Genomic DNA, 15,666 nt, shown 5'->3' with positions numbered 1-15,666 from the left:
TTCCAAAAAAATCACTCTTTATGTGAGGAAGAACTTCCAGATAAATGTACCTTTATTCTTGTGCTAAAGCTACATTTAATTTAAAATAGTAATCCATATTTGCCTAATCCATTATCTCAATTATTTCATATACCTCTCAGACACATCCTTTAAAGTCCATTGTCTAGAATTTACACAGGGAGCAGGCTCCAACACCCCAGAGTAAATTTCGGGTGCGAACCCACCTCCATTTAGCTGGCTTACCCCACTTTAATTTTTCAGTGATGGTCCTTTAATTAGTATGAGGTGGGACTTTGGTTAATCTTCAGGAGAATATCCGACCTCGTAGACCAGGCTGTCAATTGGAGGCTGGCAATTCTGCACATCTGTATTACCAGCAGGGACAGTGGCCACTGCTGGTGCTGTAGGTAGGGCATGAGGTGGTGTTCCGTGATGGACCCGAACATTGAGGTAAGTCTGAGATCACTCAAGGAACGGGCTGACAGACCCCAGTGAGGAGGGGTGGGAGGCAGGTTAGATAGGGCAGGGAGCGGAGGGCAGACATGGAGAGACAAAACTGTTGGGGGCCTCTGATTAGCATGGGGGGGGAACCAAAAAGAAGGCACCTCCCCCTGTTTCAGAGTTAAACCTGCTGGACTACATGTTGGGCACTGGCCTCTACAGCTTGCTGTTATATCGGAGCCAACAGCAGGATAAGGCCCTTAATTGCCCATTTAATTTTCACTGGCCCGTCAGCCTTGACTCAATTTTTGAGTTCGAAGGTCATTGGTTTCAAATCACACTCCAGAGATTTGAGTATATAGGCTGCAACTTCAGTCCATTACTTTGGGAATGCTATACCTTCAGAGATACTGGCCGGGATTTTCCAGCCCCATCGCAGGTGGGACCCACTGTGGGCAAGGCGGTGCCCCAGTCAGAAGTCCATGCAGGTCTCCCTGCAGGTAGCCATATTACATTCAGTTCAATAAAGACATTATGCTAGAAAGACTGTAGTCTTTGAGTTTGTAACATAGGGGAGAACCTTCTCCCCATTTAGGGGGCCGCTGGGCCGGAGCGGGCGCGGGCAGGCATGCAGCTGATCGCCACCTGCGATCGGCTGGGTGCTGCTATTTTGAGTGAGCGGGCCAATTAAGGCCTTCCCAGTGTGATGCACACCCGGAAAAATTAAAGTGGGGTAAGCCAGCTAAATGGAGGTGGGTTCGCACCCGAAATTTACTCTGGGGTGTTGCAGCCTGCCCCCTGTGTAAATTCCAGACAATGGACTTTAAAGGATGTGTCTGAGAGGTATATGAAGTAATTGAGCTGAGCGGTCCCTGTGCGGGCAGGGGGAGTAGACTGAATCAGGGCCAGTGCTCTTTCCCACATGCGCACATAAGAGCGTAGAAATCTCCCTAACGCACAGAGCTACCTCAGGGAGATTAGTTTGTTAGATGGGAACACCAAAGCAAAGTAGATAGATGGGAACACCACCATCTAAAAGTTCCCCTGCAAGTCCCTCACAATTCTGACTTGGAAATATATTGCCGTTCCTTCACTGTCACTGGGTCAAAATTCAAAATCTTTGAACTCCCTTCCTAACAGCACTGTGGGTGTCCCTACACCACATGGACTGCAGTGGTTCAAAAAGGCAGTTCACCACCACCTTCTTAAGGGCAACTAAGGATGGGCAATAAATGCTGGCCCAGGCAGCAAAGTCCACATCCCATGAATGAATGAAAAAAAACAAGAAGTGTCAGATAGGCACTGGTGTGCTGTGCGACATCATGACCTTCACAGAGCAATGCAAAGAGGCTCAATGTGGCGATCCAAAAATGAAGCCTTCGAAAGTAAGTTTGAGGATATAAGATGGCACGATAATCACACTGAGAGGATAAGTTATTCTGAGAGCTCACTGCAATGGCAAGAAGGAAGATTTAGAGTTCATAGAGGGGATGCAACAGCCACTCATCTCAGCTGGGGCAAGTCTAAAGGTGAACTCATAACCCTAAATGTGCAAACAGCGACTTAAAATGTGTTGCAGGACACAAAACCATTGACTGCTGAACAGGTCCTAAAGGAGTACAAAGATGTTTTTACAGGGTTTGAATGTCTACCTGGAGAATATAATCTCCAAGTAGATGGCAGTGTAAGACCAATTCAGCATCTGCCAAGAAGAGTTCCAGCTGCCCTGAAGTCAACCCCAAAAGACAAGATAGAAGAGCTGGAGAAGAAGGGAGTAATCAAGAAAGTGACAACTCCTACAGACTGGATTAGCAGCATGGCAGCAGTGAAACAACCTGGAAAGCTGTGAGTATGCTTAGACCCAAAGGATCTAAATAACATGCTGAAGCAATCTCACTACCCATGACAACCATTGAAGGGATTTCACTGCAACTTGCCAAGACAAAAATATTCACTACCCTAAATGCGAACGATGGCTACTGGCAAGTGAAGGTGGATGAAAACAGGAGCTTTCTAGCTACCTTCTGAATGCCGTTTGGGAAATAGAGATGGTTGCATATGCTGTTTAGAATTTCCATGACTCCGGAATAGTATCAGCGCAGACAGCATGAGATATTTAGTGATCTTCCTGGAGTGGAAGCCATAGTGGATGGTCTACTAGTCTATGGATGTGGAGCTACAATCAAGAAACCATAGCTGACCATGATCAAATTTAATATGACAGCTAGAAAGAGCTCGCCAGAAGAACCTGAAGCTGAACAAGAAGAAATTGCAACTGAAGATGCGTGAAGCCAAAAACTTAGGTCACATATTATAAGCAAAAGGTCTTTGCCTGGCTCCTGACAAGGTGAAAGCACTAGCAGCAATGCAGTGATTAACAGTTGTGAAAGCAGTGCAATGATTTGTTGGATTCATGAACTATTTAGCAAAATTTTTTGCCTAATTTTTCGTCAGAGTGTGAACTATTATGCAAACTCACTGCCAAAGATGTGCAGTGGTATTGGGGAACAGAAGAAGCTGCCAGCATTCAGTAAAATCAAACAATTGGTGACAGCAACACCAGTGCTGAAGTAGTATCACATCACTGATGAAGTCATATTGCAGAGTAACACCAGTGAGACAGGTCTTGGAGCAACCCTAACACAACAAGGACAACCAGTCGCATTTACATCTAGGGCATTAACACAAATAGAACAACGCCACGCTCAGATCGAGAAAGAGTGCCAGGCTATTATTTTTGCTTGTGAGCATACTTGCTTGGGAGAGATAATATAACAGTGGAGTTCAATCACAAGCCACTTCACAGTATTTTTCTCAAACCATTACTATCTGCTCCAAAGTGCAAAGGATGTTACTTCGTTTACAGTGACATCATCTGGACTTGACACACAAGCAAGGGAAACAAATGTATATCGCTGACATGATGTCAAGAGCAGCATTTCCCATGAAGAAATTACAGGATGCTGCAACAGAACATGAAATGTTCCAGATTCAGCATGAGGCAGCAGCTCAACATGCTCTGGAAGTCATCAATTCAGAAGAGACATTGAACCTGACAGACAAGTGCCTTGCTCAAAACAAGCAAACTATCCAACAATATGCAACTCTCCAAGTTCTACAAGAAGCAGTGATGAAAGCATGGCCTGAGGTCATCAAGGACACGCCTGTGGTCACAAGAATATATTGGGCATACAGAGATGCAGTGACACCCCAAGATGGCACCTTGTACAAAGGAAGTAGAGTCATAGTCTCTAAGCAGATGAGAGGAGAGGTGCTGAAGCACATCTATGCAAGCCATTAAGGAATTGATAAGAGTCTGAGGATGGCAAGAAACATAGAAAATAGGAGCAGGAGTAGGTCATTCAGCCCCTCGAGCCTGCTCCACCAGTCAATATGATCATAGTTCATCCTGTATTGCAATGCCATACTCCCTCCCTATACCCATTGATGCCTTTAGAGTCCAGAAATCTATATATTTTCCTTCTTACATGTGCTCAGTAACTTGGACTCCACAGGCCTCTGTGGTAGAGAATCCCACTGGTTCACCACCGTCTGAGTGAAGAAATGTTTCCTCATCTCAGTCCTAAATGGTCCACCCAGTATCCTGATTCGGTGTCCCTTGTTCTAGACCCCCCAGCCAGAGGAAACATCATCCCTGCATACAACATGTCCCACCCTGTCAGAATTTTCGATGTCTGAATGAGATCCCCTCTCATTCTTCTAAACTCCAGTGAACACAGGTCAATTCAGTCCAATCTCTCCTAATACAAAGATCCTCCCATCCCAAGAATCAGTCTGGTGAACTTTCGCTGCACTCCCTCTATGGCAAGTGTATCCTCTCTTAGGGGAGAATTTTCCCCAAGTTGGGCGCCCTGTGTGGGAGCGGGCACCAGCGATCAGGACCGCGCTGCCATTTTATGCAGGTGGGCCAATTAAGGCCCGCCCAGTGTGTTTGCCGACTCCTGGGGACGGCGGGAGTGGATGGGTGGAGGCAGATCCGCAATCGCCGCCGGGTTGAATGGCGACCCGGCAGCCTGGTTAAAGGCCAAGCTGCAGCCGCTCCAAGGCTGTTGTACATGGCTAGAGGTCGGGGCCAAGGCACATCGAGGCTGGCCATGCAGGACAGTAGGGCGGGTGGTCACAGGTTTTCAGACGAGCACCTTGCTGCCCTCCTCAAGGAGGTGGCAGCACGACAGGAGGTGCTCTTCCTCGAGGACGGGAGAAGGAGGCCACCTCACTTGACCAAGCATTCGAGGAAGGAGGTAGCAGAGGTCGTGAGCTCCCACGACGTGATGCAGCGCTCATGGACCCAGTGCCGCAAACACTTCAACAACCTGCTGTGCACAGCAAGGGTGAGTAGCATGTTGGCATCGTTCAGTTCACCTATCATGTAAGTTTCTCCCCCACTGGCTGACGACCCATGTCTTAGTGACCTGAGTGCAATGAGTCATTAACGGCATGTGTCCTTAGCTGGATGGCCCAGCAGATATTCCCCATGCATTTGTCAGCCTGAGAGGGTTGTGGTGAGATGGGTTCTGCACCCACAGCATGTGATGGACTGACATCCACATGACTGTGGGGTGGGCAACCTGGAGGATCTGCACCCAGGCGCACTGCTCGAACTCCAGGACAAGTCGAAATCAGGGTGATGACATGGTGGGAGGGGATGTTCAAGGTGGCTTGAATCTGATGTATCTGCTGCCCTCTGCGCTCCACGTCATTGTGCCTCCTTGCAACGGCAGGTACAACTGTGTGTTCCCAACTGTGATGAAGGCAGCATGTGATCAAGGAGTTGGGGGGGTGGGGAAGGACACATATGGCGTATTTGTGTGAGCGCTGGGCTATCAGTGGGGGAAGGATGCACTGCACTCCTGCAATATCAAATGGGCTTGGGGTGAGCCGGCCGCCTGGAGATTGACAGTACAAGGATCACTTATCAATGCTATTATTTCATTTCCAGGAGAAGAATTCTCATAAAAAAAACACCAAGTGGCTGAGGACTGGCCGTGGGCCAGGCCAGATTTTGCTGCTTAGCCGTTTTGAGCAGGAGGCCCTTCACTTGGAGAAGCGCCACGCGCCCAGGTCCACTGGAGCCGGAGAGGTTGGGGTTCCACGGGCAGGTATGTATGGCCAGCACCCACGTCAACAGTAGTCTCCCAACATCCATGGCAGTGCTGATTGTTGAGTGAGTGACATAACCAACATGCTTGCCCAGTGTGTGTGGAATAATGAGCGCATGATGATCCTGGGGACAGACATGTACATTGACATTGCCCGCAGGCTAACTGATCAAATTTCCTTACTCTTCCTTTCAGTATCAGCGGCACAGGACCGGGACCCAGAGCAGCAGGGGCCCCCTCTGACCTGAGGGGCTTGAAGTTTTACCATCAGAAGCATCACACCATCTCTGCCAGGCAGGCGCCAAAGCAGATACTGGCATCTCGGTGGGCATCATATCTTCGGTTAGTGTCCCGTGTCACAGCGGTGAGGGCACTTCACAGTCACTGGAGCAGCTGGCGGAGACAGAGAGTGCCGATGGCGCCAGCAGCCGGAGGACTGCAGCGGCCCAGGCACATGCTCAGTCCGTCGCTGATGATCAGCCTCTGGAATCATTGGAGATGCAGCCAAGTGCTGATGCGTGGCCGAGTGTTTGGGAACATCTGGTGGAGATACATGAAGTTCTGCTTGGCTTGGTGTTAGTGGTGGAGGAATCTACACGGACTGTGGCCGATGCATTGAGCCTCATAGCTGAGCGCCAAGCTTCCTCCATGGAGAGAGTAGCGACTCTCATGGAGAGTCAGCTCCAAGGACAGGATCAAGGGTTCCTGGGGTTATGTTCGGACCTGCAATCCCTCACAGGGACATTGACCTCATGTGGTCAGTGCCCGTGTGGGCAGTGGTTTGGGCACCAGATATCTCACCTTGGTGCCCATCCATCTACGGTGAGCAGGGAGGGCCGAATGGACCTCACGTCGGTGGAGCAGCTGCCAGTTGTCTCTGCGGGTGCCTCTCAGGACACTCCGGTGAGGGCAGAATCCAATGAGGCTGCGGCGACTAGGGAGATGCCAGTTGAGGAGCTAGCAGCTCCCTCCCAGGCGGGGCCTGCACAGGCTCCACGGGCCAGAGGACGTCCGCCAAGGTCATCGAGGCCAACAGGACAGCAGAGAGAGAAGGCTGTCTTAGATGCCAGTGCCAGCGAGGGGGCACCACAAAGATGTAGCACCCGCAAATGTAAAATGAAGGCACCTTAGGCACACCCCGGGTTCATCACTGGTGGTTTTTTGTTGGCCCCCAGTATGAGTTCCTTCCGATTGTGTGTGACGTGCAACACCACTTTACTTCTGTTATGTCAAGAGACTTTTATTACAGCATTAAATTTATGTCATCTAAAATGGTTGGGGGTGCCTCTTTTCCTGGGCTGGTGCATGGATTCCTGAGATTTGATGAGTGATTTGTTGTCAATGCTCCTATCCAGTCAGATTTTGCACTAAGGTCTCCAGGATGGAGGCTACTACAGGCTGGGCTTGTGTTGGAGATCCATATGTACTGTGCCAGCTAAAGGTTCCTTGGATTAGAGTGTCCCAGGTGTCCCTGCCTCCCTAGAGTATGCCAGGGTTTGCTTGTGCCCCCTCCTCATTTCCCTGTGCGTGCTCATCCTCGGACTCACTGCTGGACTCATCGTGCTCAGCCGCAGCCATTCCGTCTACATCTTCTTCATCCACAGCGTCCCCCCTTTGCAGCTCAAGATTGTGGGGAGACCAGCATGCAACCACTACCAGCGACATTCAATCTGGGGGACACTGCAGTGCAGCCCCTGAACGGTCCAGGCATCTGAAGTACATTTTGAGAAGACTGATGGCTTTCTCCACCATAGCCCTTGTGGAGGCATGACTTCTATTATACTGCTGCTCAGTTTTTGTTCTTAGATGGGGGAGAGGCGTCATGAGCCACCTTCTGAGCCCTTGTCACCCAGCAGCCATCCATCCAGCCGTGCTGGAGCACTGAAGAGCCCCAGCACCTGGGAGTGTCTGAGGATGTAGCTGCCTGGGTACCTTGCGCAGACTTGCAGAACCTGCAGCTTGTGATCACACACTATCTGCACGTTCATGGAGTGGAAGCCCTTCCATTTGACGAAGGCACTGGGCTCACCTGCTGGCGCCTTGATGGCCACATGTGTGCAGTCGATTGCATTCTGGACACAGGGGAAGCCAGCAATCGCTACGAAGCCTCTAGCTCACTCAGTCTGGCTGGCCTCGTCCCAACATTAGTGGATGAAGGTGGATACCCGTCTGAACAGAGCGTCTGTAACCTGCTCGACACAAGTGTGGACGACTGATTGGGAGACACTGCAAAGATCACCCACTGACCCCTGGAAAGAGCCAGAGGCATAGAAGTTCAGGGAAGCTGTGACCTTTAGAGACACGGGCATGCGGTATCCACCCACACAGTTAGCTGAGATCTCTGGACCAATCATCTGACAGATATTGTTGACTGTCTCCCTTGACAGATGGAGCCTCCTTCGACACCGCACCTCAGACATGTTGAGGTAGGTGCTTCGCCGCCTGTATATCCTGGCAGCAGGAGAGTGCCGTCTTCTGCGGCCCCTTGCGCCTTGGACTACCTCTTAGCCCTGCAGTCCCTGTGCCTCCCAAAGGTGGCTCCCCTGGAGGCTGAATATGCACTACTAGCCTCCTCCCCCTTCTAGCCCTCCCTTCCTCCTCAGATGAGGTGCCTCCAGTGGAGAGGCCGCCTCCCATTCCCAGACTCAGGGAGGCTTCCTGAAACCTACATGCCCCAAAACAAATCCTCACTGAAAAGTGCTGACCTGAAGGTTATGAGTCCAGTCCAAGCAGCTGCTATGCGTTTGCAACTTTCCCACCTCACAAAGGAAAGTTTCACTAACTTCTGAGCAGTAATTTTTAAATGTCTTGATTCGTGAACCCACTGAGCCCTCTTCTCCTGCCTGTGGAGAGCTTCATGCAAATTTCTGATACCCACCTGCCCGTTGTGCCTGTGTAACGAGCCGAAGATTGCACAGGCGCCTTAAAATCCAGGTCAATTGGAGCCTCAAGGGTCTTAAGTGGCCCATTAATTAATGGCAGTCGCAACAAACATTGTTGCGTGCCCGCCCGCCAAAATATCGTGCTAATGCGCGGTGACATCGGGACATGCGCCCAACCTCACCACACACCATTTTATGTGTCGGCGAGTGGGGCCCCCCACACATCAACGGAAAAATTCTGCCCTTAGGTAAGACAACCTAAACTGCACACAATACTCCTGGTGTGGCCTCACCAAGGCCCTGTACAGCTGCAGTAAGACATCCTTGCTCCTGTGCTCAAGTCCTCTTGCAATGAAGGCCAACATATCATTTGTAGTCTTAACTGCTTGCTGTACCTGTGTGCTTGCTTTCAATGACTGGTGTACAAGGACACCCAGGTCCCTCTGTACATCAACATTTCCCAATCTATCACCATTTAAATAATACTCTGCCATTCTGTTTTTCCTACCAATGTGCATAACTTCACACTTATCCACGATATACTGCATCTGCCGTGCATTTGCCCACTCGCGCAACTTGTCTAAATCACTTTGAAGCGTCATAACATCCTCCTCACCACTCATGTTCCACCTAGTTTTGTGTCATCAGCAAACTTAGAAATGTTACATTTGGTTGCCTCATCCAAATCATTGATATATATTCTGGTTAGCTGGGGCCTAAGCACTGATCACTGCAGAACCCCACTATTCACAGCCTGTTATTCTGAAAAAGTCCCCTTTATCCCTACTCCATGATTCCTGTCTGCTAACCAATTCTCAATCCATGCCAATATATTACCCCCAATCCCATGTGCTTTAATTTTACACACTAACCTCTTATGTGGGACTTTATCAAAAGCTTTCTGAAAATCCAAATACACCACATCCACTGGTTCTTCCTTATCTATTCTGCTAGTTACATCCTTAAAAAACTCCAGTAGGTTTGTCAAACGTGATTTCACTTTCATAAATCCATGTTGACTTTGTCTAATCCTGTTGATATTTTCTAAGTGTCCTGTTATCATATCCTTTACAAAAGACTCTAGCATTTACCCTACCACTGATGTTAGGCTAACTGGTCTGTAATTCCATTTTTTCCCTCCCTCCTTTTTTAAATAGTGGGGTTACATTTTCCACCCTCCAATCTGCTGGGAGTGTTCCAGAATCTACAGAATTTTGGAAGGTGACAACCAACGCATCCACTATTTCCATGACCACCTCCTTTGGTATCCTGGGATGTAGATTATTAGGCCCTGAGGGTTTATTGGCTCTCAGTCCCATTAATTTCTCCAGCACTATTTTTTTAGTAATACCAATTTCCTTCAATTTCTCCTTCTCACTCGGCCCTCGATTCCTTAGCATTCCTGGCATGTTATTTGTGTCTTCCTCTGTAAAGACTGAACTAAAGTAGTTGTTTAATTTCTCTGCCATTTCCCTGTTCTCTATTATAAATTTGCCCATTTTGGACTGTAAGGGACACTTGTCTTCACCAATCTTTTTCTTCTTACATACTTATAGAAACTTTTACAGTCCTCTTTTATGTTCCTTGCAAGTTTACTCTCATACTCTATTTTTCCCCTCTTAATCAATTTCTGGTCCTCCTTTCCTGAATTCTAAACTGCTCCAAATCCTCAGGCTTGCTATTTTTTCCAGCAACTTTATAACTCCTCTTTGGATCTAATACTATCCTTAATTTATTTTGTTGTCCATGGTTGGGTCGCTTTTCCTGTTCTGTTTTTGCGCCAGAAAGGTATTTATAACTGTTGCAAGCATACATTTGTTCCTTAAATATTCGATATTATCTAGCCACCATCATGCCTTATAATGAAGTTCTCCAATCTATGTTATACCTTCTTAGATTCCTTTGTTTAGATTTAGGATCCTAGTTTCGGATTGGACTATTTCACTTTCCAACCTAAGGAAGAATTCCGTCACGTTTTGGTTACTGTTCCCTAAAGAACCACGTGCAACAAGAATATTAATTAACCCCATCTCATTGCACCATACCAAATCTAGGACAGCATGTTCCCTACTTGGTTCCTCGACATATTGTCTAAAAAACCATCTTGTACACAGTTCAGAAATTCATCCACCACAGTATTATTGCTAATTTAGTTTGCCCAGTTTATATGTAGACTAAAGTCACCCATGATTACTGGAGCACCCTTGTTACATGAATTTCTAATTTCCTGTTTAATACCATCCCCTACCTTATCACTACTATTTGGAGGCCTATAGACAACTTCCACTAATGTTTTCTGTCCCTTGTTTCTTCTTAGCTCCACCCAGAATGATTCTACATCTATATTTTCTGAGCCAATATCCTCTCTCACTATTGCACTTATTTGATCCTTAACTAACAATGCCACGCTATCTCCTTTTCCTTTTTTCCTGTCCTTCCTAAATATCGAATACCCTTGGATATTCAGTTACCAGCCTTGGTCACCTTGCAGCCATGTCTCCATAATCACAACCATATCGTACCCGCTTACATCTATTTGCGCTGTTAATTCATCTAGCTTATTGTGAATTTTCCATGCATTCAGAAACAGTGCCTTCAGACTTGCCTTTTTACACATTTTTTTTTGTCCTATGGCCCTTTTGCTGCTAGCCCCCCTTTCCTCTGCCTTCCACTTTTGCTTTTTACTTTTCTGTCTTTCATTCCTATCTTTGTTTCCCTATCTTCTGTCTCCCCACTCAGGTTCTCATTCTCCTGCCACTCTAGTTTAAACCCTCCCTCACAGTACTAGCAAATACCCCTACAAGGATATTGGCCCCAGTCCTGCAGGGGTGCAACCCATCTAGCTTTTTCAGGTCCCATCTTCCCCAGACTCGATCTCAATGCCTCAGAAATCCAAATGCCTCCCTCCTACACCATCACCCCAGCCACGTATTGATCTGGTCTATTCTCCTATTCCTGATCTCGCTAGAATGTGGCTATGGGATTGATCCTGAAATTACTATCTTTGAGTTCCTGCTTTTGAATTTAATTCCTAGCTCCCTACATTTTGCTTCCAGGATTTCATCCCACTTTTTCCCTATGTCATTGGTACCGATATGGACCATGACCTCTGGCTGTTCACCCTCCGCTTTCATCCTGAAAGCCACTCAGTGACATCCTTGACCCTGGCACCAGGGAGGCAACATACTATCATGGTGTGACGCCTGTGGCCGCAGGAACCTCCATCTGTTGCCGTTATGATGGTATCCCCTATCACTATTCCTTTCCCACTCTTTTTTCTCCCCCTCCACCGTGTAGCTGAGCCACTCATGATGCCATGGATTTGGCTCTCGCTGCAAATGGCAGCCATTCACTGACTCATTCCTCAGGGCAATGCCTTGACCAATCAGGGTCAAGCTGCCTGGTTTAACTTTCAAACAATGCTTGGCAGTTAACTGTCAGTCACCATCACTGGTGCATTCTCCATACTAACACCTTTACAAATCAGAGTCCACTTGCCAACCAATCAGCAGTCTCTTTGCATGCAGTATAAATTGTTGTTTTCCCCTTATAATGGTATTCTTGTGAATTGTCCCAATGAGTGCAACACGAAAAGCTCTAAAATGCCTCTTTTTTCAGCAATACAGAAATGTACCACTGGCCAAACATGAGCAATTAAATTAAAGAACGTATCAGCCATTGCGGTGCTTTTAACAACTACCAAGCTAAACAAGCTAGAGAACTGTTGATGAAACATGACATCCCAGACAGACCATGGATGAAGCTCTTCATTATGGCATTATGGTGAAGGCCTCTTCACTATAGCAGGAACTGGTTATCTTGTTACTGTACACCACTATTCTGACTACTGGGAGGTAGACCAGCTGACTTCAACAACAACAGGAGGGATAGTGGAATACTTGAAAGTACATTTAATTTGTTACGGCATTCCAAACATTGTGATGAGTGGCAATGGCCCTCAGTTCACAAGTGAAGAATTCAACCACTTCTCAAAGGATTGAGAAATTCAGCACTATACATCATCCCTGCACTATCCCCAATCGAATGGAAAAGCTGAGGCGGCAGTGAATATTGCCAAAGGAATCATCAAGAAATCTAGCACAGATGTATGCAAGGCAATTTTAAGTGGAGAAACACACCAATTGAAGGCATGGAAAGTAGTCCAGTCCAAAGACTAATGTCATGTCACACCCAAACTACTCTTCCAATAGCATAAAAGCTACTGAAGCCAAAGTTGTAACAGTCATGAGTGAAAAAAATCAAGGTGGATCAGCAGAAAGCTAAATTTCATTTTGACAAGACTGCCAAGCCAGGGTTAAACATTGGTGAGCCCACCAAGGTACAAACCTTAAATGCTCTTAACAGGACTCAGTAGAACATGTGTAGAGCAGTTGTCACCTCAATCAAGCATTGTGGAAGTGAACAACCAAATATACTGTCGCAACCACAGGCATACACAAACAACTAGAGAAGCTGTTCCTTCATTGTAGGTGGCCGATCAGGAAGATGGGATCTCGCCAGCTGCAGAGAGTACAAAATAGCCATCACCTCCAGAGGTCCACCGGTACCCAACAATAGAAATGGAACAACAACAACAGTTACAACTGCAACAAGTACCATGGGAACAACAGTCCCCACAGAAGGAACATCATCCTACCATTAAGAGACTTGCACAATTTAACAACTATGTGTTCAATGCAAGTGCAGAGTCTGACAAGAATAATAAACAGTTTGTTAATGCATGATAAAAAATGTGGTGTAGTCAGAAACTCACAGTTACACATGATAGTGCATGCAAAGTTGTCTGTTGTTTGTTGTGGAAAGGGGGATGTTTGAGTTTTGAAATGTAATAATTACTAAATGTCCTACCTGGCTTACCATGGTCATGTGACATCTGTCATGAGGGGATGTCTGAGGCAGCCATTATACATTCAGTGCAATAAAGCATTACATTGGAAAGACTGCAGTCTTTGAGCTCATAACAACCATAGTGAGGTTTGTTTTTAATTTATTGATGTAAGAACTTACTTATAGGTAGATAAAGAGATCAGCAGAATATAAATCTCTTTCTATTCTGCATTTGTGTAACAGAAGATTAATAATCTATAGCTGTATTGAATATGAAAGCTCCACTACAGAATACCACTGCATTTTTATTACAGGCTGAAAGTGAGTGCCATCAAGCAGAAAGAAACTCAAATTGACACCAGTATGTGTTGTTAATGCTCAGTCAAAAGCAGCAGTGCACAATAACAACCCACTAAGTATTGATTGCCAGGGTAGTTCGGCAGTAATGTGCACTAGTAGCGCACATTGGAAAAGTGGCTGTGCAATGCCCATAATTTTCAGCCTATTACTTTTTATGGGCAACTGAGGTATTATATTTTAATATATTTAGCTTTCAGTTTGTAAACTGTATCCTTCACTTGGAAATATGTTTGAACCTGTATAAATTCATCTTTAATGTAATAACATGAAGTAAAGCTTGGATATGCATGGTGTAAATATATCAATTGACTATTTTTACTTACTTTGAACAGTATAAATCAACCTGCTCCACAAAACTGTTTATGTTAAGCTGAATGATTTGCTCGCTGTCCATAGTGTTGAAGATAAATTTATTTTTCTTCCCTTTAACACTGTAATTGTTTGTTTTAATTGCAATCACAAAAGGACCTGAGAAAGAGAGGGTTCATCGATTAATACAAATAGCTTCAAACAAACAACAAAGTATATAGGGATGGGTGATAAAACTCCACATCAGAAAAACATGCACAAATTTCTCATCTTCATTAGTCACGCAGAGCCTCACCTGGTCCTACATTATGAAATCTCATTCTGGCAAGAACCAGGAAATAGAAATTGCTAGATGAATAAATGCCAATGTTCATCAAGTTCAACAGCTACTGTCCTGGCAGTAACACGTCAGAATGATGAAAGTTGTTGACTGCTCATGGTATTCAATCGATATTGATTAGTCTACAACAGATCCAGATGCGAGATGAGGAAAACCTCAGTGACTGAGAGCTTGTGGAGCCATAAATCCCAAATCATCTGTTCCTCCCAAGCATTTTGCACCACAAAGCCATCTAATTTGCATTTGGATCCTTTATTCCTTGATGGACATTGCTAGCAATGCCAGCATTTGTTGCCCATCCCTAATTACACTTGAACTAAGTGGCTTGCCAGGCCATTTCAGAGGGCAGTTACGAGTCAACCACATTGCTGTGGGTCTGGAGCCAAATATAGGCCAGAGCAGGTAAGAATGGCAGATTTCCTTCCCCAAAGGGCTTCAGTGAATCAGATGGGTTTTTATAACAATTGATTATAGTTTCACAGTCACTATTAATGAAACTAGCTTTTTTTTCCAGTTTTATTAACTGAATTCAAATTCCACCAGCTGCCATGGTGGGATTTGAATCCAAGTCCCCAGTGCAGTCTCTCATCCCTGGAACCATTCTTGTAAAGCAAACAGTGAAGCACACTCAGCTCAAAACACAAGAGGAAGTTAGGGGCAAACCAAACGTGGATTTGGCTGGGTATGGTGAGTCCTCTTGGTTGTTAGCAAAAATGTACATGAGGATGTAAACCAGTTGAATATTGGCATTAGGCTTTGCATGAACTGTTGCTGTTGGTTTTGTGATCTTTTTGTACGGGTAGCTAATTATTCTTTTTCAGTATTATGCTCTTCAAGGAGAATGGTGTCACTTGTATGTATGGCATGAAATTCCTTTTATTCCTCCTTCCACCTTAGTTTCACTTTGAACAAAATTCATGCTCTCGCATGATTTAATAAAGGGAATTCTCCCAGCTCGCTAGACGGGGGGATTTTGAGGCAGTCAGATGGGAAAATTGGAAAAAGTGCCATCAGACTGGTAGCCCGATGTCTTCCCATTTCCTTTCATCATTCCTGAGCCTGGTTGAAGGAGGCATCATGAACTCCTGTGGCCAAATCAGAAAGTCACTTAAAGACAGCTAAGCGGGATTTTCCAAGAGTTGAGCAGTCTCATGCTGTAAGAGAAGGCAAGAGCACAGACTAAGCAACTGCCTGAGTGACAGGCTATGATGGCTTTGATCAAGTGCACTGGAAGTGCAATCAGGAGGCCCGTTGCTCCAACGACTTGGTCCCGATGTCGGAGAAAAAAACCAAGGAGGTAAGATTCCATCCAATATCTCTTACGAAGAGATTTGTCTCTGAAAATCCTATGCCTCAAAGTACCACT

General features: G+C 46.1%; 1 protein-coding gene and 1 long non-coding RNA gene across 6 annotated transcripts in view; one reads left to right on the top strand and one right to left on the bottom strand.

Moving 5' to 3' along the window:
* Window positions 1–15,666, bottom strand: part of LOC121284247 (nectin-1-like) — an 81,883-nt gene that overhangs the window by 45,398 nt on the left and 20,819 nt on the right. For all 3 annotated transcript variants that reach the window (XM_041199568.1, XM_041199571.1, XM_041199570.1), the window contains exon 4: window positions 13,975–14,119. In XM_041199568.1, coding sequence (XP_041055502.1) covers window positions 13,975–14,119 — 145 coding nt within the window. The remainder of the gene's footprint in view (window positions 1–13,974; window positions 14,120–15,666) is intronic.
* LOC121284248 overlaps window positions 12,067–15,666 on the top strand; it is a 33,405-nt gene continuing 29,805 nt past the window's right edge. For all 3 annotated transcript variants that reach the window (XR_005944455.1, XR_005944456.1, XR_005944454.1), the window contains exon 1: window positions 12,067–13,438. This is a non-coding gene — a long non-coding RNA (uncharacterized LOC121284248). The remainder of the gene's footprint in view (window positions 13,439–15,666) is intronic.

The sequence above is a fragment of the Carcharodon carcharias genome, chromosome 11, assembly GCF_017639515.1.
Source record: "Carcharodon carcharias isolate sCarCar2 chromosome 11, sCarCar2.pri, whole genome shotgun sequence".
NCBI classification, from domain to species: Eukaryota; Metazoa; Chordata; class Chondrichthyes; order Lamniformes; family Lamnidae; genus Carcharodon; species Carcharodon carcharias.
This window is presented reverse-complemented; position numbering and strand designations above follow the sequence as displayed.